At 53.7% G+C, this 21,907-nt stretch overlaps 1 protein-coding gene across 1 annotated transcript; it reads left to right on the top strand.

Moving 5' to 3' along the window:
- The first annotated feature begins 761 nt into the window (after positions 1–761).
- Positions 762–20,135, top strand: TFAP2E (transcription factor AP-2 epsilon). Its single transcript, XM_030464438.1, has 7 exons — positions 762–788; positions 915–1,361; positions 1,644–1,695; positions 16,797–17,025; positions 17,298–17,416; positions 19,394–19,535; positions 19,847–20,135. Exons 1-7 carry the CDS (start codon positions 762–764, stop codon positions 20,133–20,135), a joined length of 1,305 nt encoding a protein of 434 aa, XP_030320298.1.
- Positions 20,136–21,907: the final 1,772 nt, after the last annotated feature.

Here is a 21,907-nt window from a genome sequence, read left to right as displayed (position 1 = left end):
CCCGCCGCCCGCACGCCCCCTCGGGCATGGAGTCAGGCCTGGAGCACCCCCAGACCCTTTTCTCTCTCCCCAAGCCTGGACTGGGGCTCTCTGCTCCCCATCGGGAGCGAGGGGAAAGAGCTCCGCGGAGTGGGGGCCGCGGGCTGTCCCGGCAGGACCGGCCCCGGGGCCCGATTCGGTGGCTGTCGGGCAGAGGCTGTAGCAGCCGCCGGGCCCCTCGCTGTGTTCCCGGCCCGGGAACCCTTCTCGGGTTAATAAAGTCAAACCGTTGAGCACCTCCGCGTCCCAGCTGCCCGCTCGCACCCCCGGACCCCGGCATTGAGGCCCAGGGCGCTCCCGACAGGGCTCTCAGGCAGCGCGGCCCGGGGCGGGGGGAAGCGGGGGTTATCCCCCGGGTTGGGGGGGGGTCAGGGCACCGTGCTTCCCGGGACCGGGATAATCAGGATGCTCGAAGAAGCGGGGAGCGGCACCGGCAGCGCTCCGGGGGTCGGTGGGAATCCCTCGCCCCCCCCCGCACCGGCCGCCGTCGGGAGCCATCGGGGCCCCGCGGGAGCGGGCGGCGCGTCCCCGTCCCCGCGCTCTGACGCGCGCTCTCGGCGCGGCGGGCGCGCCCCCGCCGCTATAACTGGCGTGCATGGAGTCGGGGCCGGCGCAGAGGAGCGGGCGGGCGATGGGAGACGCCGCTCCGGCGGGATAGAGGGGCGGAGACGGGGGCACCCCCGGGGCCCGGCCCGCCCGGGGCTCGCCGCGGGCCAGCACAGATGCTGGTGCACAGCTACCCGGGCATGGTGAGTGAGGGACGGGGCGGGCCGGGACCGGACGGGACGGGACGGACTGGGAACGGGGGATAGCGACCGGGGGGTAGGGACCGGGGGTCCGCGCCCACCTCACCGCCGCTGTCTCCGCCGCCGCAGGACCGCGCCGAGGGGCTGCCCGGGGCGCCGGCCGGGGCCCGCCTGCCGCAGCTGCCCGCACTCAACCAGGCGCCCTACGGCTCGGCCCCGCCGCTTTGCCACACGCCCGCCGCCGACTTCCAGCCGCCCTACTTCCCCCCGCCGTACCCGCAGCCGCCGCTGCCCTACCCGCAGGGCCAGGAGCCCGGTTACCCGCACCTGGCGGACCCCTACGCGGCACTCAGCCCCCTGCACCAGCACCAGCAGCCCGCCTGGCCCCCGCAGCGCGGCCGGCAGGAGGACGCGGGGCTGCTCTCCCAAACCCACCGTGCCCTGGGGCTCGACCCCCGCCGCGAGTACCCTGCCGTGCCCCGCCTGCTCCACGGGCTGCCCGACGGCGGACACGGCCTCGCTGACGGACCGCTTGGCCTCCACGGCCTCGGCCACCACGGCATCGAGGACATCCAGGTACCGGGGTGACGGCGGGATGTCTCGGGGAATGGGGGAACCGATCCCGCCACCGCCTGTGCGCCTGGCGGAGTCCTGGCTCGGGCCGCGCGGCGTCCGTACCACCGGGCTAAAAGGGCTGCGGGGCCGAGAGCCCCGTTACCGGGGCTCGTCCGTGCCCGAGCGATCACTCCTGACCGGGACAACGGGTGGACCGGGTCCCAGCCGCGCTGTTCCTCGGCCTCGAACCGGTGCCCGCCCTCACCGGGAGCAAGCTGACGGCTCTTTCTTCGGTTCTTCCAGGCCGTGGACGACAGCGGGATGAACCTCCTCGACCAGTCCGTGATCAAGAAAGGTAAGAGCGCGGCGGGACCGCGGGACACGGCACCGGTTCTTCCCCGCGTCGGGTCCCCCCGCGACAGCCGCCCTGCAGGCCCGTCCTTTTCCGTCGGGAAGGGCTCACTGCTGTCTCCGAAGGGGCTGGAACGAAAGAAACAGGTCCCAGCGGACCAGCGCGTCCCTCTGCCCCCGGGCAGTACCGAGTCGACCGCCCCTTCCCGGTACTGGGGACCGAGGGGCTAGGACGGCCGGAACCGACAATCGGGGAATATCGGCCCGGCAGCGATCGTGGACGGTTGGCGTGGGAAGCTCCGGGGATGCCCCGGCAGGGCACGGTGGCAGCTCCTGGAGCTCCCGGTTCTGCCACCACGGCGGAGCGAACCGGACCGGCGGGACTCGTACCGGGGGGAAGGACGAGTTTAACTGGGGCTCGTAGATAGCGCGGCCGTAGGAACCAGTCCATGCGGCCGGTGGAGCATCCCGCAGACCCCCCGCCTCATCAGCAACCCCGGTACTGCGGAGATTCCCTGTCTGAGGCTCCAGAAACGGGGCTTTGCCCCGGGAACAGGCGGGGAGAGCAGCCGCTCCCTCCCGGGGCTGGGGCGAGAAAGCGGGGCTGCGGGCGGGGCTGCGGGCAGAGCCCCTGGGGTCTCCCGCCGCCTCCCCTAATTACCCAGCGATTCTCCCTGACCTTCTGAACAGCCTCTTTGCTTCCAAACAAAGCCCCGTGGTTAAATCAGCTCAACTCCGTAAAATACATTTGTAATAAAAGCTTCACCGGGGCATTGCTCTGAGCGGGGGGGACGGGAGCCATTTGTGCGGCTGCTCGGGGCGATGATTCCGATGCAACATCCCAGCGTTGCTTTTAGCTTCTCCCCGAAATTTTTTATACAAAGGAAAAAATATAGATGGAAAGGAGGTATTTTAACTGCTGCTCCGTCGTCCGTCTATCTCCAACACAAACGAAACCGCAGCCGCCGGTGCGGGCTCGGCGAGGGGTTAACGCGGGCAACGGGGGCTGGTTCCGACCGGCCTGGGCCCGGTCAAAACGCCGCTGAAACCGGGAGGGTTTCGTCATTAGCAGCAGCAACGTGGGAAACGTCCCCGAGTCGCAACGGGACGGAATGGAACCGAGACTGGAGCTTGAGCTTGAGGTTCGTTCCCGGTCTCAGTCCTGGTCCCGGTCCCATTCCGTCCCATCATGACTCGAGAGACAGTTTACATGACCCGGCCGCAGCCGAACCCCTGGTTACTGCCCAGCCCCGGTAATCCGGGAAAAATATCCCGATCGTGCCCTTCCTCCCCCGCCGACAACCGTCGGTGCCGGGGGGAGCAGCGTTCCCGGTGCGTTCCATCCCCTTTCCCTGAAAATTGTTGTTCTAAGAACGAAGGTTCATTACATGCGACATTTCTGTGGAGCATTAATGACCGTAATTATTTTAGCTTTAATTAGAACACATGAGAGGCATTTCGTTAAATGTCCTTGTGTGAGAAATGGTTTCACGAAGCTGCGGGCTCCGTGTGCGCTCTCCTCGGGCGGGAGCTCCGGTATCTTCATAAAATCCTCTGAAATTAGAATATAGTCTGGAAGTTGGGTTGAAGTTACAGAGGATTTCCCCCTTACCCCTCCTTTTTTTTTTTTTTTTTTTTTTCTTTTCATAAACGCGCCATTACTGAGAAATTTTCGTCTCTCGTCGGGATAATTTGTTCTTGTTTAGTGCCAGATTTGGGCCTACAGATCCTCTAGTCTCTTTCGGAAAACAAATAATGTATATATTTAAAAGTAGCCAAATAACCTTGGGTAAAAATCGTGGCTTGTAGGTGCAGGGCGTCTGCAGCCCTTGTGCTTTCTTGTATTTGTTCTTCCCACTCTGGTTCTCTTGTATGCTTTTTTTGTTTTGTTTTGTTTTGTTTTCCCTGATGTCTTTGGAATAAAAATGCAAAATGTATTTTGGAGAATAACCGGATTCCGAGGGCAGCCGTGAGGGCGATGCGCTGCCGGGGTATCCTCGGCTCCGCTCCGGAGCTCAGAGCCCCGAGTTAGCTTTAGTAGACTGAGATAAATCCACAGCAAAACCTGCGTTCGCGGAGGGGCCCCAGGGACACCCCGAGCACCCAGCAGCGGCCCGGGGACGGAGGCACTGGGCGGGGGTCCTGGCGGAGCCGGAGTCCGGGACTCCCTGGCCCGCTCCGGGCAGCGGGAGCTGCGGGTCCGTCCCGGCCCCGATCGGTCGGATTTCGACAGCCCCGCTCACCGGGGCGGCCCTGGTAGCGATGCCCCAAAACCCGGCAAGTTGGGCTTAAAAGTCATCTGGGCAATTCGGGAAGATGCAGCCGAGGGGGTCCGGGATCCCACCCGCAGCAGCGGGGCAAACAGCTGCCTTCCGCTCCAACGGCGCCAATTAATTGATTTTTTTTCATTCTGCTTTATCTAATTCCTTTTTTTCCCCCTTCTTTTAAAATTACTATTCTTTTAAAAAATATATAATACGGGCTCGTCTGGCTCTGTCTGCACTGAGCTGTCTCTGAAGCCACAGCGGGGGCGTGCGGGGAGCCTGGGGAGAAGCCCCGGCCCCCTCGGCCAGAATGAACTACACCCTCGGGGGAAATTGGGAAAAAACAAAACAAAACAAAACAATCGGAGAGAAATCCCCGGCGGCTTTCAGGCAGGCAGCGAAGGCGAGGAGGGGTGCGGGTGGGCAGCGGGGGTTCTTTGCGCGGGGGTCGAGGGATAACGGTAAAACGCGGGATAAAACGAGGGATAAAATGCGCAGTTTTGTCCGAAATCGTGCAGAGATCTGAGATGCGTCAGCGGGGATGATAAAACCTTAAATTCCTGATGGAATGGCCCCCGGACAGAAACCTGATATAAATCTGTGCCTGTGAAAACAGATAAATCTCTCCTTAATTAGTTGCCGAGATACTCTTGTCCTGGTCCAACGAAATATTAATCACCTGCCCCAAATCCAGCTTTTCGCTCCTGCACTCGGGGGTGATTTTCGCCCGAGCCAAGTGAAAATCAGGGTCAAAGACAGCGCAGAGCCGGGGGGACGCGCCTGCAGCCCCCTCCTGTCCCCTCCGGTCCCCCGGGAGGCTCCGGGACCGTCCCTATCGCCGGGGGGGCTGTGATTGCCGGTGTTCCCCTTACTCCCAGCACGAAGAGGGGTAGAAGGAGCCTTCCGGAGCCCCCCTGGCTGAGTGTTTGCTTTTCCTTGCTTCCCTTCCTAACCAAACTCCGAGGCTTTCAGCAGTTAATGGCATTACAGGGGATTTTTGCAGAGATCTGAGGGATGCAGCGCGCTTATACACCCAGGCTCTGTTTTCCCGCAAAGCTCCTGCTCCTTTTGCTGCAGGTGGCCTCGATTTTAGCAAGCGGGAGAGGAGGCGGGGGCAGCTGCGGGGTCCCCATCCCAGAGACGCGCGGTCCCGCATCGCCGGCTGCGGGGTCCGGCCTGAGCGGGCAGAGCGGGATGGGCTGGAAACACATGCTCCAAACCCAATATCCACGATCGCTCCCGGGACAGGCTCCGGGACTCTATTCCCCCCGGGCCGGGGGCGTTAGGGATGCGGCAGAGGCAGAGCCAGGATCTCGCTCGGAGCAGCTCTGCAGAGCAGGCAGGAGCTGCTGGGGTGACACTCAGGGATGGGGTTTCGGAATTTAATAGGTAAAATCTTGCATAGGGCAGGAGAGATTTTATGATTTTTTTTTTTTTTAAAATTTTCTTGTGGTTGTTGTTGTTGTAAACGCGTTTGTTTGTTCTTCCTCCTTTTCAAATTTCCTCCAGAAATTATTTGCTGTCTTATTTTTATTGCAGTTGTATTTGTTTGGGTTTTGTTTTTGTTGTTTTTTTGTTTTGTTTTGTTTTGTTTTGTTTTGCTTGGTTTTGTTTTGTTTTGTGTTTTTCCTCTCAAGCGCTTATCTAAGACTAGGAAGGTATTTGGCTTGAAAACAGTAAAATTAACTCTGAAGAAGTCTAATCCAGTGCTCTGGCTTTAGGCTACAGCAGCCAGGGGCATTTTTCTGCGTGGTTCACCTGCTGCCCTGATGGTGTCCAAACATCCAGGACAGCTACTCAGGCCCTGACCCAACCCCCCCCAAAACAGCCGAGTCCCAGCTACCCCTGAGCATTGAGTACAAGTCCTTCCCTCAGCAGAGTGAGGAGTGGGAGATGTTCTGCTGTTGAATTCAAGCTTTACACTACAGCAGTTGGCAGCAAGAAATCCTGCGACTTGCTCATAAAATCAGGAGGGATTTTATAGCTTCAACATCCCTCCAGGATCAGCCGAAAGCTCCTGATGGTGCCTTGTGATTATAAAGAAAAATACAAATCTCTCTTCCTGGCACCTCGGCTCCTTCTGGAGTGAAGGACTCACCCCGGGGTCCTGCCGGGGGTGGGCTGGGACCCTGTGAAGAGCAGGAGCAGGGAGAGCCGCAGGGATTCACACATCCTGCTCAAAGGGAAGGGTTTTGGCTGCAGCGTTTTCCAGCCTGGAGTACACTGAGAGGAGGGTGCAGCCAGCCTGGGCCCTGCTGTGTAGCTGGCAAGGCCTCAGCTCCCCTGGCCTCGTGTCGAGGCAGCAGGATTTGACCTCCCTTCTTTCTGTGACTTCGTTTAAATTTCCATCCCTGGGTTTTCAGCTGCTGCAGAGTGGCAGTGCTAGCGTTTCTGCTCAGGAATGTGGACCTGTTTGGCTGGATGCTGGACAGAGGGCTGGAAAGCTGTGCCTCAGAGCACTCCAAGCCCACAGCATGTAGAAATATTGCAAGAAGTAGCTGTCACTGCTAAAGAATGCAGCAGAGGAGGGAGATTAAGGCTGAGATCCTTAGATCCACTCGCCACCACATGCAGGCTCCAGGTTTTGATGCAAAATCTCCCTCTGGGCTTCGTGGGGGTGGGCTGCCCCTGAGCCTGGGGTGCTGAGGTGCTGTTTCTCCTTCTTTTCAGTGCAGGGAGGGATGGAGCTGTAAGAGACACTGCGTGAGGCCAGATGTGGCAAGGGAAAAAAAATATATATATCTTGAAAGAAAGGTAGATTAGATAAACATCATTTCCTGTGACGAGCAAGGTAATAAATGAGGTCATCCCATAAAACACCCGGGGCTGCAGAGAAACATCTTTTATAAGAGTGTCCAGGCCATGGGTGGAGGAGCCTGGACCCCGGTCAGCTGCAAGGCTGGCAGAGCCCTCCTGGCTTCCTGCAGCTGTAGCTGCTGCTGGAGTTTTCCTGAGTGGGAAAAGGGGCTCACAGGGGACAAGCCAGGTCTTGACTGGAGGCTTTGCTGCCTTAGCACTGCTCAGAAGGCTTTAAAGTTGAGACAAGCCCTCGCACACCCCACGAGACACAGCAGTGTTCAAAGCCCAGGCACACACCTCCCCAGCCCTCACACACACATGCGTGTGCAGCAGGAACACCTACGAATCAAACAGGGAGAGTTGAAAGAAAGTTTTTACTCTGAACTGCATCCAGATCACCATTCCTCCATTAAAATTATATTTTTAATGTCCTATAATTGCACCAGGATAAACCCAGGTGTGTGTTCACGAGAGATAACACACGCGGGCACTGGGGAAGGTGCTGGGCTTTGTCTCAACCTCCCTGGTGCCTCCCAGGCATGTGTTATCTCCAAGTTTCATGTACCTTGTCATGACTTACTGTTTAATTAGATGTTTTTAAATGAATTTTTTTCTTTGTTAGGAGTAAAGAGCAATTCCTAAGGGATAGGTTCAGAAAAGCCAGCTGGGGTTGCTTTCTGGAGTGTGGTTTAGGCCAAACCAAAAGCACTTCTGCTCCAGGAGCTGGACCACAAGTGAGGTTCCTTCAGAGGACAGCACCCATGGTCACCCTGGGCTGGCTCTGGAGCTGCTCAGCCTTGATTTTGAGATTTCTCTTCTTCCAGCTGAGCATCTTAATTATTTAAAGGGCTTGAACGAGGTTCTCTGAAGTCCTAGCCTAGCACCCTAACCACTGAACCATCTCACCCTTTCCTGTGTGATCCTAGGGAATTACACATTCTTGCTGTCCTTTCTCCTTTAATTCTTAATGGAGGAACTAATTAGCAACTGTGGGTGTAAAGCTTGGAGCTGCTGAACTCTCAGCTCTGTTCTCCCTGCCCTGTCCTGTTCCCAGCTCTGCCATACCTGGGTATCACCTCTGCTCTGGAGAAAGGTCCAGTGTTGTGGAGGAGTGAGAAAATCTCTAGAGATGAGCCCAAAAGCCCCATTGCAATGAATTGCCCCATAGGATGATGTGCCTGCAGGTCTGATTGAGGGGCTCTGGAGCTGGCAGCAGGTTCACCTTTGCAGCCTAAAAATCCACTGCAGCTTCTGCAGTGCATGCTTGGGATTCCAGCCAGGCTGAGCCTCCCCACCCTCTATCTCCAGCATTTATCTGGCATCAGTCACCCAAGTGCTGAGGCGCCAGGGAGTGAGGGATGGGGTCAGGCCCTATTCCCTCCAGACTGGTTGGACAGGTCCTGGGGAGCAAGTGGTGTCCCCAGTGAGGTGGCTGCATGGGGACAGCATCCCCAGGGTTCCCTGGGAGCCCTGAGGTGGCTTCATGTGCCAGGGAAGCAGAGCTGGTGGTCCTGGGGCTGACGAGGGGTGAGCAGAGGCTCTGACCAAGGGTGTGCAGGGTTTCTCCAAGCACAAGATCCAGGTTAGCAAGCAAGGGGGGCAGTCAATAAAGAGATATCACCAGAGGGTTTGCAGGCACCCCGAGAACTGTGTCACACTCATCTTTGTGTGTCCCATCCCATGCCTCTGGCTGGGCTCTCTCTGTGCTGTTTCTGTGGCTGGCTGGAGCTTTCCCCATGGAAAGACGTGGACCCTGCTCCTTCCCTGATGCTCCTCCCCAGCACCCTGGTGGTCCCAGCCATGGCAGGGTGGTTTCCTGGTCAGGCTGCACCACATCTGCTTTGCTGGACATCCTACCAACACACAGGTGTTGGAAATCCAGGGCGTTTTCCCAGCAAGGAAAAGTAAAAGCAGTTTTTCTGTGGTGGTGGTGGTGAGCAGTGCCTCTCCCCAGAGCAATCCCCGGGCGAGCCGGTGCCTCCAGACCCACAGGTGAACCCACAGATGGACACAGCTGCTGTCTGAGGCCCAGACCCAAACCCTTCTGCACGCTGGCAGCAAGTTCTATGCAAAGAGAAACATTTTTCTGTTATTATTCATGTCTAAATCTTTGCTGAAGGGTCTTTTGCCCTTCAGTAATCTAAATGCTTTTTAACAAATTGATAGCAACGTCACCGGGGCTTACACAGGATCCGCTGGAGAGAGACACTGCATCTTTGTTCCCCCTTTTCAGATTATGTAGATCCCACCACACAAATTCAGGGGCTTCTATAGGGAATAGAGGGAAAACCTCCCAATCACGTTACTGTAAAATGGATTATACTGTTTAAACACATAAAGATCTTGTAGACTGGTTGCCAAAATGTAATGGGAGTTTGTGCTGCTAAATGAATAAACCTGGGATGGGGAATGCCACGGGGCAGAGCAGTGGAGTGTGTGAGGCTGAGCTGGGCTGACCTGGGATGAGAAACTTCCCTCAGTGGCAGCATGGAGCAGCCCAGGGTTCCAGTTCCTCTGGCTTAAACCCTGGGGCTCCCCAGCCTCAGCTTCTTGCCTTCCCAGCGCCTGCGAGTTCCAAGCAGTGAAGCACAGGAATTCTGTACAAGCAGCAGCAGAGCTACATCCATCTCAAGCAGTTAGAGATGGAACTGACTTCTAAATAGTTGTCATTTCTAATGTAGATGCATTGGCTGCAGATACAAAAAAAAAAAAAAAAAAAAAAAAAAAAAAATTCTAATCAGAAGGGAATTAAATACCTGGAATTCCTGCAGTAACCCCACAGGCAGTAAATATCTGCAAATACACTTGGACATTCAAAAGCTGAATCCAAATCCTTTTACATTTCTTTCCTGCAAAGTTTGACCACTTGGATTTCACTCCTAGGAGGACATTTTAATCATTAATAATTGCTGCTTTCCAATGGGATGCTCCTGAGGTTATTGTCCCAGCTGCCACACCACGGGCTCCCCAGACAGCACAGCCCAGTCCCTGCAATGAAGCACAGCAGGGAAATGTGTGGGAACTCACAACAAATTATTTGTGAACAGCTTGCAAAAAAATTCTCAAAATCCTCAGAATAAGCAGAAGATTTGAGGCAGAGTCACTCCTAAATGGTAAAGCAGGGCAATGAGTTAGCTGAAATCATTAATTGCAAAGCATTTCCTAATCCCCTTCCCAGGCCTGGAGGAGGGAAGGATGCTTCTGTAAGGCCTGAATAAGATTTTTGTTGTATAGATTGGCTGTTCCAGTCAGGACACAGTGGACTGAGCAGGTACCATCCTCAGCTGAGACGTTGAGGCTGAACCTTCCTGCCCCACAGACCTGGCTCAAAGCTCCCCAGGAGCAGAGACCTGAGGTGAGACACAGCAGGTGCTTCACTGGGTAAAACAGAGGCACAGAAAGAAAAATGCAATTAATATCACATGGCACCTTAACATCTCCTTCATAACCTAATGTATTGATTTGCATTGGAAACAAAATGTTAAGTGCAGGAGCTTTGCATAGGCATGGGACCTCTCCTGATCTGCTTTCTCATGGGAATAGTTGGAGGCTGCCAGTTGTATCCCTGCTCCCTCTCATCTTCTAAGAGTCCGAGATCCATTTCCCTATCAGGACTCAGCAATCTGGAAAGCCCAGAGATAAACTCAAGATTCTTTCCATCCTTCCATTTGAAAAGGCCTTCCAGCCCATTGCAGCCTTTCCTAGAGAGGCTCTTTGAGATGGGGACTGGGGTCAGGTTGTGCATTCAAGATAAAGAAAATACCTGTATAATCCCCTCTGGGAAGAAAGGATAATTACAGAGTGTGGGTTTGAAATATGGCTGATGGCACTGACCTCCCTCCCTGGACCATCAATAAATACCTCCCTGCTGAAACACCAGGAAATTGGAGCAGCTGAACTCTGCAGCACCTCCACGGTGCAAAAAGGGCTTTTAAAGCCATGGCAGGAGCAGCTGCCTCTGGCTCACACCCACATCCAGATCCTTCTTCTTTACATATGTATCTCCATTTTATAATTTACATCAGAGACTTTCAAACGAAGGTTACATGAGCCCACAGAAAGCTCTTCCTGAAAGACAGCAGTAATCCCTCACCTCTCCTCGGGGCTGCTCACAGCATCCTCAGCACTGCTTCCCACCACTGCCCCTGCAGTGATGCCCCAGCCAATGGGTCCTGTCTCCTGAGAGGGATGAAGGATGCTGAAGTCCTTTTTGGGTGGCTGGAGCCAGTGCTGTGCCTGCAGCTGGGAGTCCCAGGCAGCCTCCTGAAGGGATTAACTGTTGCCTCTTCAAGGTGTGATCTGAGATGCAGCACACTCCCACTTTTGAAAGAGATGTCGCAACAAAAGCTCTGATGTCCAGGGATTTGGCACTGCTGAGGAGGAGGATTTACCTGTAATGTATCTAAGGAGAAAAGAAAACAGACTTGTAAGACAGCAGCAATTTGCATGTTCCCTCTGGACTTGTTTTTCCCCTCGCAGCACCCTGAGCCCCAGCTGGAAAAGGAACTGAACAAACAACCCCTCACCAGGCAACTTGGTTTCCAAGTACTGCAAATTTTCCTGCTTACCAATCATTCTGCAAGCAGGTAGCACATCTCTCCTCTGGAAAAGAGTCAGTACTTTGTGTTTTTTGTAGGTAAGGGTCTATTTTCCTTCAAAAGGTGATGGTCTGCAGTCAGCCCAGAGCATGGGCACTGCCATCCCACAGCACCCACACACCAAGACTGAGCCCAGGCTGCAGGTGCACCTCTTGCACTATTTCCATGTAGAAGTGGCTGTATCCAGGGAAAACCAGGAAATTCTCCAAGACTTTCTACCTCCCTGGGTAAAATTTAGCCTTTGAAGAATGTTTCTTTTTGCTCCTCCTTCTTTGTACCTGGAAATTAAAAAAACAAGAGACCCAGCTCTGCAAACCAGAAGAGTCAGTGACTTCATGCTCTATCTCGGGACACCTCAGAAGCACAAAGATCCTTGGTCTGTCCACTGGATTCACAACCGAGTGATCACCAGCTCCTGGGTTCCTTCGTCTCCTTCCCCCCAGTGTCTCCTGGAAATCCCTCACAGCACCAGAGCTGGAACATCCCATCAGACCTGCAGCACCAGGACCTGGTGCTCTTGGCAATGACATTTCCACACCAGTCTGCCTCTCCAGGGAGCATCATCATGCCCCATCTTTGAAGCTGGACCAACTCCTTCTGGCTACATTTACCAGCCATGGACTCCTCACCTGGAGAAATCTTTCATCCAGGGATAATTTGGCAAGTTTTAATCAGCATCCCTCTCAGGCAGATATTCTTGGGCCCTTTTTATTGATAGAGCCCAGCCCAAACTGGGGAGGTGCCCTGCCCAGTGTCACACAATTCCCCAGCAGAGCAGGGAGATGGCTGCTCCTGCAAGCTGCTGGCTGCCCAGGACACGGGGACAGCCACACACAGGCAGGGTCCCCTCCAGCTCTGGAATGTCCAAGGATGAAGCCTTTGGTGTTCCTGGGGACAAGGACCTGCTGTGATATCACTGCCTCTGTATCAAGGGTTTTCATGCCACAATAACTGGAGTTGTGAGGGTTTCATCCTCTGATGGGTCCTGCCATGCCAGCAGTTCCTGCCCTGTGATGCTGCAGGTGGTGGGGAGATGCTGAGCATCATGGAAACTCTCCCTGAGACTTTATACACGAGGGAGGAGGAGGATTATCTCCCATCCCACATTCAGCAGGATTTCCTTCAACTTTTACTGACACTGCTGCTCTCAGCAGCTGAACTCCAGACCCCAGAGTATCACAGGAGAAGGGTCAGTGACAAAGCAGCATGGCAGGGAACATCTCTGCAGTCCTGGAAGCAGAGCCCACACTGAGCCAGTTTGCTGCAGCTACTGCCTGGGCTGCTTGGGAAAGCATTCCCATGGAGCAGGAGAGCCTGCACTCAGGTCATGCCCATATACCCAGGCTTTGGTAAATCATTTAACTTATTCTGTGCCTCAGTTTTCCCCAGCAGCAATAATGAGCCAGCTCACACAGGCCCTGGGAGGGAGTTAATGACTCCAGGAGCTGGTCCTGTCCCAGCTCTGAGCTGGGCATTAGCATCCTGACAGCTTTGCCAGCCTCCCAGCTCTGCCAGCTTCATCTGCTTTCAGAACTTTCTGTAGCACCTACCTGCACCCAGTCCTGCCACAGCACCCCCAGCACAAAACACTGACCTGGAGTTTGGGGTTGTGAAACCCACAGCGAGCTCAGCTCTGTACCAGGGGCTAAGCATCAGCAACACCAGTCCAGGCCTCTTGGATCTGCTGAATTAGAAGCAGACAGAGGAATCTGAAATGAGCAACATTCCCATAGGAAAAAAAAAACAAAACTCACCTCTGAGGAGCACCTGGCAGCTAAAGGAAAGAATGAAAACAACAACAAAAAAATTTAGGGAGACAAATCAAAGCAGCCAAGCCTTCATGACTGAGGGACTTCAGGAAGGTTTTTTTTTTCCTCTTTCCCCCATGTAGAGACCTTTGGTCTCTGCAGTAACTCCCCAGCTCACCTCCCATCCACCCGGAGCTGGCAGAGCCCACATGGGGCCTATGGGGAAATATGGTAACAGCAGAGAGCAAAGCTGAGAAAAAGACCTCATACTCCTCAGTTTTCTGAGCAGTTGGCAAAAGTGTAATTTCCCTTTCTTTGGCTGAATCAACCCAAACAACTCCCCACAGCTTGTGTCCTGCCCTTTATAGCTCCCAGGGTGGGTGGGATGCCCGAGCTGAGCCCATTCCTGTGCTCCTGGAGGGAGGGAGCTGAGCACCTGGGCACCCTGGGGGTGTCAGCACCAGCATTTAACCCTTTCCTCATCATCCTGTGTGATGTGTCAGCCTGTCGGGGTACGAACGAGCATCTCTGGGGAACGTTTCTGCTGGAAACCCCATGCCCAGGGTCCTGCCCGGACAATGAGCCTGCCCGAGCCCCTGGCACAATGACGAATGGGGTGAGAGCTAAGGGAAGGATCCCTCGGGGGCAGGGATCTCCTCTGGCCAAACGCAGTGAACATCAGAAGGGGTGAGCAGGGCAGTGACACCGATGTGACATTTCCACTCCCAGATAGAGCGGCGGTCAGGTCCCTGCCTTGTCCGGCTCCCTCTCCATTTGGGCTCTAAGTGCCCCCCATTCCCATCCATCACCTGGTGCCCCAAAACTTCCTCGTGTTTGAGCCCCCCTGTGCTCCGGCAGCAGCTCGGATGAACCCTCGGCCGTGCGTCCCCTCGGGGCCAGATGCCTGCGTGTCCCCGTCTGGCTTCGGAAGGGAGCGGTGCTGGGCGCAGGCGTTGGTGTCCCCGGGGCCGGGGGCTGTCACTGCGTGCCGGGGCCACCCCCCCACAACCGTCTGATGGTTCCTTCTTGTCTGCAGGCTGGCTCAGGTGCTCCGATCACCTGCTGCTTGCGGGAACAGGAAAGCAGCAGCTGAAGATCGAGGGGGACTTTTGGTTTACTCAGATGGCAAGAGACAATTTTGGTTCCCCAAAAGCCAAGGAAACAAAGCTGTCAGGCTTTAATGGTAGCTTGTCTCCCTCCTGCAGCATGTTTATGGGCAAACAAGCTGCAGATCAGACCAGGCAAACAGCAGCAGGTGAGGCCAAATAACAATAATTAATAATTAATGGCGAACGTGGCTGTGTTTATTCTTGTTGTATTGAGGCAACGTTGTCTGATGGCTGAAGCACTGTTGCAGGACTCCAGGGACCAGCCTGGTTTCCAGAGCTGCCTCTAACCCCTGTGTGATGCCAGGCCAGACGTCTGCCCTGTGTCTCCTGCCCCGTGTGAGGGTGCTGAGCCCCGGGGCTGATGCCAACACCCCCTGATGCGCTGGGTGCCTTCTGCCTGCAGGGGCTGTGGCAGGGGGCAGGGGTGACCTGGCAGCTCTGGGCAGTCCTGGTGGTTACAGCTCTGGCTTACAGCTTTCAAGAGGGTTTGTTTCTGGCAATGAGGTCGTTCCTCAGAATGTTTCAGAATGTGTTTCAGAAGTGTTGTGATGTCTCCATGCCACCTCCCTGCTGTGCATGGACACCCCATGCCCTGCCTTGCATCTCCCCTCATTAACACACTGGAGCTGTGTGGGACCCATGTCCAGCCTGGTTTTCCATGAGCTCTCGTGTTTTGCCTCCTCCCCAGATGCCAGGTTTCACAGACACACGTGGCAAGGCATGATTCCCCTCCCCTGCATGGCTGCACAGTCCCTCATGCGTCTGCAGGTCCTGGCCATGCATGCAGTTTGCATGCAGCCCTCTGCACGGTCCCAGACATGCATAAATATGCCAGTACCTGAATTATGCAGAGCTGTTCATGGATAAAGTCTTTGATACAAGAAACTCTGGCTCTCCAGGGGTGTCTGGTTTGGGGGTGGCTCTGGCTGCAGCTGAACCCCCATGGGGCTGGGTGCCTGGACCTGACGTGCCACACGCCTCAGCAGCCACGTGGATAGCTGTAAAACATGCTCTGACAAACATAACCTGTTCTGGGACTGTGGAAGAAAGCTTTGAAGTTGCTGCTTCCTGGAAACAGCTCTGGTTTCCTCTGTCTCGTGGTGATGTCCCCGTGTTTGTTCTTCCCTGAGCAATCCCCAGGCAGCTGCAGTCGTGGCAGACGCCGGCACTGCAGCGGGTGATGGCAGCAGGGTCTGTCCTGCCCTGCAGTTCCCTGACTTTGTCTGAGTTCCAGGCTGAAAGGAAACTTTATACACCTTAGCTCCTCTGCATTCATCTTCCAGCCTTAAAACATTAGCTGGTTTTATGTAACATGTGCTCCTTTTTTATTGCCACGCTAACAAGTTTTTGAGCTGCATTCACAATATGCTGATTGTAAGAGCCCCCGAATAGGTCCAGTCTGTGTGCCCTCCCCAATTAATTTTCATGTTTTCTGTTTCATTTTGGGCATGTGTATTTCCTTCATAAAACCTGCACCAGGCCCTGGTGTTGGCTGCCACGTTACTCGCAGGAACCATCTGAAGGTGCTTTGTGGAGCAGTCATTACTGAGGAACCACAGAGAATGCCAGGGCTGAGCTGATCCCTGGCTATGGCATTTGCAGCCCTCTTTGGATTCTTTCAAAACATTTTTTTCCATAGTTAAATTGGTTATGAATTTCAGAACATAAAAGCCAGAGAGAGTTGGCACAAGTTCCAGCCACAGTTCTCACCTATGAACCTCTGCTGCGTCTCAGAACGTTGCTGACGGGGTTGATGTATGGGAGAACCATGCCCAGACCCCAGGTGATGCTGCCCTCACCACTGCCTCTCCAGCCTCTTGTGTTGGCTGCCCTTTGCCCCTTGAGTAAAAGGAAGTTTGTGCTGGATTCATTTGGTTTGATCTTCTCAGATTTCCTCTAAAACTGGAGATGATGGAAATTGGGGGCTGTGGCTTGCTGTGGGGCTAATCCCAAAACTGAAGTCAAAGAAACTCCTTCCACAGGTTCCTGTGGGCACATGCTGGCAAACGTGGCTCTTGGCCACCCCCTCATCTCCTGGGTTTGGTGAAGATGGTGGCTCAGCATGGCTCATGGTCCTGCCTGGTGTCTGCATGGAGCTGGGTGACCACCACGGCCCCGTCCGGAGCCAGGGAAGGAAAAGCACCAAGGGCAGCAGGACCAGGAGTGCTTTGCCCTGCCACCACCTCCACAGAGCACCCCAGGGGGACAGGGAGAGGCAGCTGGTCACAGGGCCAGGCAGTGATGCTGTGGACAGTCCTCAGCCTGCCAGGAGACCAGCCCAAAACCTTGGTTTTAATTACAGCAGAGCTGGGAGGCGTGGGAAAGCAGGCAAGAGCAGAGCCCAGGCTTCTTCCTTTTTATTTTTTTTTTTCCTTTCTTTATTTTAGCTTCATCACCCCACCTCTGTTATTTTATTAAGGGAAAAACCAACCTGAGATCCCTCAGCCAGCCATGCTGGGATGTGGATGGTAGCACATGGGTATTGGGGGGGGTAGAAAGCTGCAGGGAGGGGGTTCCCAAGCAGCTTCCCTGGCTCTGGAACCTCTCAGCCACGCTCTCCTCTTCTCTCCCCTCTTTTGTCTCCCAGTGCCCATCCCTTCGAAGGCCAATGGCACCACCATTCCCACCCTGTCAATGAACAAAGATGCACTGATTGGAGGGGTGACAAATCCCAACGAGGTCTTCTGCTCCGTGCCTGGGCGCCTCTCTCTGCTCAGCTCCACCTCCAAGTACAAAGTGACGGTCGGGGAGGTGCAGAGAAGGCTCTCACCCCCTGAGTGTCTCAACGCCTCTCTCCTTGGAGGAGTCCTCCGCAGGTAAGCTGCTCCCTGCTCCCCTGGGACAGCCCAAGGAGACAGAGCCCAAACACAGGGGCTGATGACAGAGCAAGCTGCGTGCTCAGCACCAGCTCCCACCTCCCCTCTTCATGGAGATGAGGAATTCCAGTGTGTGGTGTGTTGGGGAACAGCAGTTTTGTTCCTTTTCCTTCTTCCCTTTCAAACCTAAAAGGTTAAACTGGGGTGAGTTACAGCTCTCTTGATATTAATTACATTTTCATTTTCTCCCCCTCCTCGTTTTCTCTTTCCAGAGCAAAATCAAAAAACGGGGGTCGGTGTTTAAGGGAAAGGTTAGAGAAAATTGGACTGAATCTGCCTGCAGGAAGACGCAAAGCTGCCAACGTCACCCTGCTAACATCCCTGGTGGAAGGTGAGGTCACTCTGCTCCTGCAGAGCATGGGGGTGCCAAAACTTCAATACCCTTCATTTGCAGTTTTCCTCAAACGAGAACACTTAACCTGTGCAGTGGTCACCACTGCCAGGGACTGGGACCATCCCTGTGTTGGTCTCCATGCTGAGTCAGGCACATCTGTCTTCCAAAACTCAGGCATTTCTGTTGGAGCAGTCATGGCCCATGGGGAAAAGGCACCCACAGCCCAATGAGGGCTCTGAGCTTCCCCTTGGCTGCTCCCGAGTGTGCCCTTCACTTGTGTGAGCAGGTTCTGGCAACGCTGATCTGGGTTCACAGAAACCAAATACCAAAAAAAAATACTTGAATAAAGCTGTCCAGAATTCAGCAGCTGTTCTGTAGCACTTGGGACACAACTCAGGTGTTGTCACCCTCGGGCAGCATTGCCCTGTCCAGGCTCCATCACACACTCAAGTCCATCTCTTGGCTCCCATAAGGAGATGCCCCAGATCTGAGTCCTGCCCTCCTCCCCTGGGACAGCAGGGGACAAATGGGACAACAAGGTGATGCAGCACAGCTTGGAGGTCTTGCAAGTGGCAGTAAAGTTTGTAGTAAAGTTTGTAGTAGTCATCCTCAGGGTGTAGCTGAGCCTGGAGGGGTGCTGGGGGCAGCAGAGCCTTGGCTGGCAGCATGCTGCCCACCCTGACCTGGGAGGTGTCCCTCCTGCAAGCTGTTGGTTTGTTTGCTCCCCTCCTCCTTTCTGCAGGATGGAGATGATGGTGTCACCACTGCATCTTGGGGAGAGGGACACGGGGCACAAACAATTGTAGTGACAGCTCCCAGTCGCTTCAAGCTTTGGAATCCATTGTGTTTGCAGCCAGCTGCCTGCAGCTTCTGAATAGAAAATCATCTCCATTGTTGCCAGCAAATTAAATGACCCGGTTCATTAGGCAGAGGTTGTTACTGAGGGCAGTTGGTTCTGCTGAATGAAAGGCTGATTTCCATTTAAAAAAAAGGAAAGAAGGAAGGAAGGAAGGAAGGAAGGAAGGAAGGAAGGAAGGAAGGAAGGAAGGAAGGAAGGAAGGAAGGAAGGAAGGAAGGAAGGAAGGAAGGAAGGAAGGAAGGAAGGAAGGAAGGAAGGAAGGAAGGAAGGAAGGAAGGAAGGAAGGAAGGAAGGAAGGAAGGAAGGAAGGAAAGATTTTAGTATATTTTTTTATATATATTTTTAATATATTTTTATATTATATATACATATTTTTATATATTATTTTTTAGTATAGATGACTGCAGTTCTGATTCTCTAGGTTGCCTTATTTGCTCTTTGTTTTTTTTGAGGAGGAGATCAAGTGGAAAGTATCATCTTTATGTGGGAAGCAGAGGCACTTTCCTCATAATGTACCTTCACAGACTGAGCTCCAGGAGCTGGGGAGACCGTGATGGGATCTGGGTTAATGCTATTAGGATGGATGGCCTAATATGTATGAGCAGCAGGAGGGCAAGTCAAATTAGCTCTGCCTGCCCGACCAGGATTTCGGGTGTTGGGCATGATCAATTGCCATCAGCTCTGATTATTTCCAGGGGGACGCCTGGAGATGGATCAATTCCATCCATGGGTGGGCATTTCCATGGGGTGATGGATACGCTGCCTGCATGCCCAGCCCGAGGGCTCCTGCTCACTGCAGGAGGATGTAAACCTCCTCCTCCTGCCCGTTTCCCACATCCCTGGTTTGTCAAGTAGTCATGGGGCTCAGGTCACTTTTCCACCCTCCAGGCCCTGTTTAAATCTCTGCTAAAACTGGAGAGGCCAAGAAGAAAATCCGGGAACAAACTGGGGAGAGAAAGATGCAGGAAGGGAAACATCCAAGGGAGAAACACCTCTGCCACCCAAAAAAATCCCTGCAGAAATCACCCCCAGCAGTGAGGTGGCTGAAGTTGCTACAGGAATTGCTCCCCCTTCCTTCCCCTGTCCTGATCTCTCCTGATCTCTCCTGCTTGCAGGTGAAGCTGTTCACCTGGCTCGGGATTTTGGCTACGTCTGTGAAACGGAGTTCCCAGCCAAGGCAGCAGCAGAGTACCTGTGCCGACAGCATTCCGACCCCGCCGAGCTCCACACCAGGAAAAACATGCTGCTGGCTACCAAGTGAGTAGAGAGAGCCAGGAGCAGCCTGGGTGGGCACCCAGATCTTGCCAGGGTGGGCACAGAGGTCTGAAAGGTGTGCAGGAAGGTGAGGGGTGAGCAGGGATGGAAGCACTCGCTCTTCCCTGGTTCAGGGGACATCCCAACCCCATGGACACACATCCCCCTGGAGCAGCCAGGGGCTTCACCTGGAAATCCCAGGCTGGGAGGCAACTGCTGGGGCAGGGAGCAGGGAAGGAGCCCCCAAACCCCTCTCTGTCCCCACCTTTTATCCCCCAGCACCAACACGACCTTTTTTTTTTTTTCTCTTCCAGGCAAATCTGTAAAGAGTTCGCAGACTTGATAGCCCAGGATCGCTCTCCGCTGGGGAACACCCGTCCCTCCCTCATCTTAGAGCCCGGTGTCCAGAGCTGTTTGACTCATTTCAGCCTCATCACCCACGGCTTTGGGGGCCCAGCCATCTGCGCGGCGCTCACAGCCTTCCAGAACTACCTGGTGGAGTCCCTGAAGGGGCTGGATAAAATGTTCATCAACAGCACGGGGAACGGGCACACGGCCGGGGACTCCAAAGCCTCAGAAAAAGAAGCGAAGCATCGGAAATAACGCGCTGGGTCCTTCCCTCCCTTCTCCCTTCCTCCCCCCGGTGGTGACAAGGAAGGTTCAATAGCACTGGGGGGAGAGGTGAAAGGACCACCCAGAGCATCGTGTTCTGAACGGCAAGGTTTGGAGTGGGGATGGAACGTGTAGAGCAAACAAAGAAAAGACCAAAAAACACCAAGTAAACAACAAAAAAAAAACAACAAAAAAAAGATGATTTTAAGGATTTAAGAAGAAAACTAATGGACATAGTGAGGGGGAGAATACAAGCCAGGTTAATGATGGCTTTTGCCTTTTTTTTTTTTTTTTTTCCTTATAATATCACGGATGCAGGAAGCCAAGTCATGTGCAATTTTGTTTCGTTTTCTTAAAAACCCACAGCGAAATCCTCCAGGAATTTATTCCAACTGAAAAAGCAGGAAGAAAGAGCAAAAGCTTCAACAACCCAAGAAACCAGAGGGCAGGAGCTGGGTCGCTGCCTGTACCTGGATTTATCAGCTGGTTTTGCCAAGCAAACACCCAGGAAACCTTCCCGTTTCCCCACCTACAGCCCAATCCTAAAGCCAGGCCAAGAGAAAACTGCCAGCAGAACTGCTTTGGATTTAAAGCAGCTTCAGACTTTGTTTACAGTTTTCCCACTGAGACTCAAGGTGGATTTTCCCCGGGGCTGAGGAGCCCTGAGCTGCACCAGGAGGGGAGGAAAACCCCTCCCAGCCCATGGTTCCCCCATCCAGCAGAACCTTCCCCACTGCTGCACTCACAGCTGGGGAGAAAGCAGGTGAAGATAAACCCAGGATTAATCCAAACCCCACAACCTACAGACAGCAGCACACAAGTTTCTAAAATTAATAATAATTAATAAAGCACAAGGAGCAGAACTTGAACCAGGCCAAACTGAACTGTTCTAAATCTGTATATATTTATTTATGTGTAATTAAAATCTGAAAGTTTTAAAATGTCCAGTGCGAGTTATTTATATCAAATTGAGTTGGGTTTTGTTCTTTTTGTTTTGTTCGCTTTGTTTTGGTTTTTTTTGTTCTGAAAGATGAAAGTCTTTGGATTCTCTGCCATTAGCAACGGGAATGAAGTTTTGGATACACAAAACTGTAGCATGGACAAGATAGGCTGTGATGCTGATGACTATAGAAGTTCTGCAGGATTTTGTACTTGCTGTTGTTTCTCTTCATGCTGCAATAGATGTACAACACCCACACCACAATGTCATTCTCATTATCTTAATAAACCTCTTTTTATTTGAAGAAAGCCCCTTCATGGTCTCTGTGAACCAGGTTCCTTCTGCCTCTGTGGTTGAATCTAGATCAGTTTAAAACCCAACATCTTCCAGTTCTGTGGCTGAGGTTTGGCTGCTCCCTGCACTCACAAATCCAGAGTTCAGGGCACAGGAGGAGGTGGTGTGGATGCTCTGATCCCACTGCTGAGGCTAGGGGTGAAGTCTGAAATGATGTTCAAGAACTGCTCAGGATAGGCAAATCCAGACCTGTCTGTGGAGAGCTGCAGAGGGACCTCATGGTATCAAGGGATAAATTAGCAGATTAAATATCCCTACTAATCTACATGAGATGATGCTCCTTAAATTAGCTGCTCTGTTTGAGGCATCATTAAGGACAGGACTCAGAACAGCCACCCCATGCTCACAGGAGGCTGGAAATACAAATGAAATGATGGGGATTGTTAGAAAAGGATTAACAAACCAGAAAACAGTGGAAGAGCAGTGACTTTAGGGAGCTCTGACTCACTACAGCACTCATCATGTTGGC

Source organism: Calypte anna, chromosome 23, assembly GCF_003957555.1.
Source record: "Calypte anna isolate BGI_N300 chromosome 23, bCalAnn1_v1.p, whole genome shotgun sequence".
In the NCBI taxonomy this organism is placed as follows: domain Eukaryota; kingdom Metazoa; phylum Chordata; class Aves; order Apodiformes; family Trochilidae; genus Calypte; species Calypte anna.
The sequence above is the reverse complement of the archived record's forward strand: the minus strand, read 5'-3'. Positions and strand labels throughout refer to the sequence as shown.

Excerpts from the sequence above, each read along its gene's own strand:
- TFAP2E (XM_030464438.1), top strand. The coding sequence starts at position 762 with ATGCTGGTGCACAGCTACCCGGGCATG. Across the intron at positions 1,696-16,796 it reads CCAGTCCGTGATCAAGAAAG|TGCCCATCCCTTCGAAGGCC; the intron begins GTAAGAGCGCGG and ends TTTGTCTCCCAG. Across the intron at positions 17,417-19,393 it reads GCTAACATCCCTGGTGGAAG|GTGAAGCTGTTCACCTGGCT; the intron begins GTGAGGTCACTC and ends TCCTGCTTGCAG.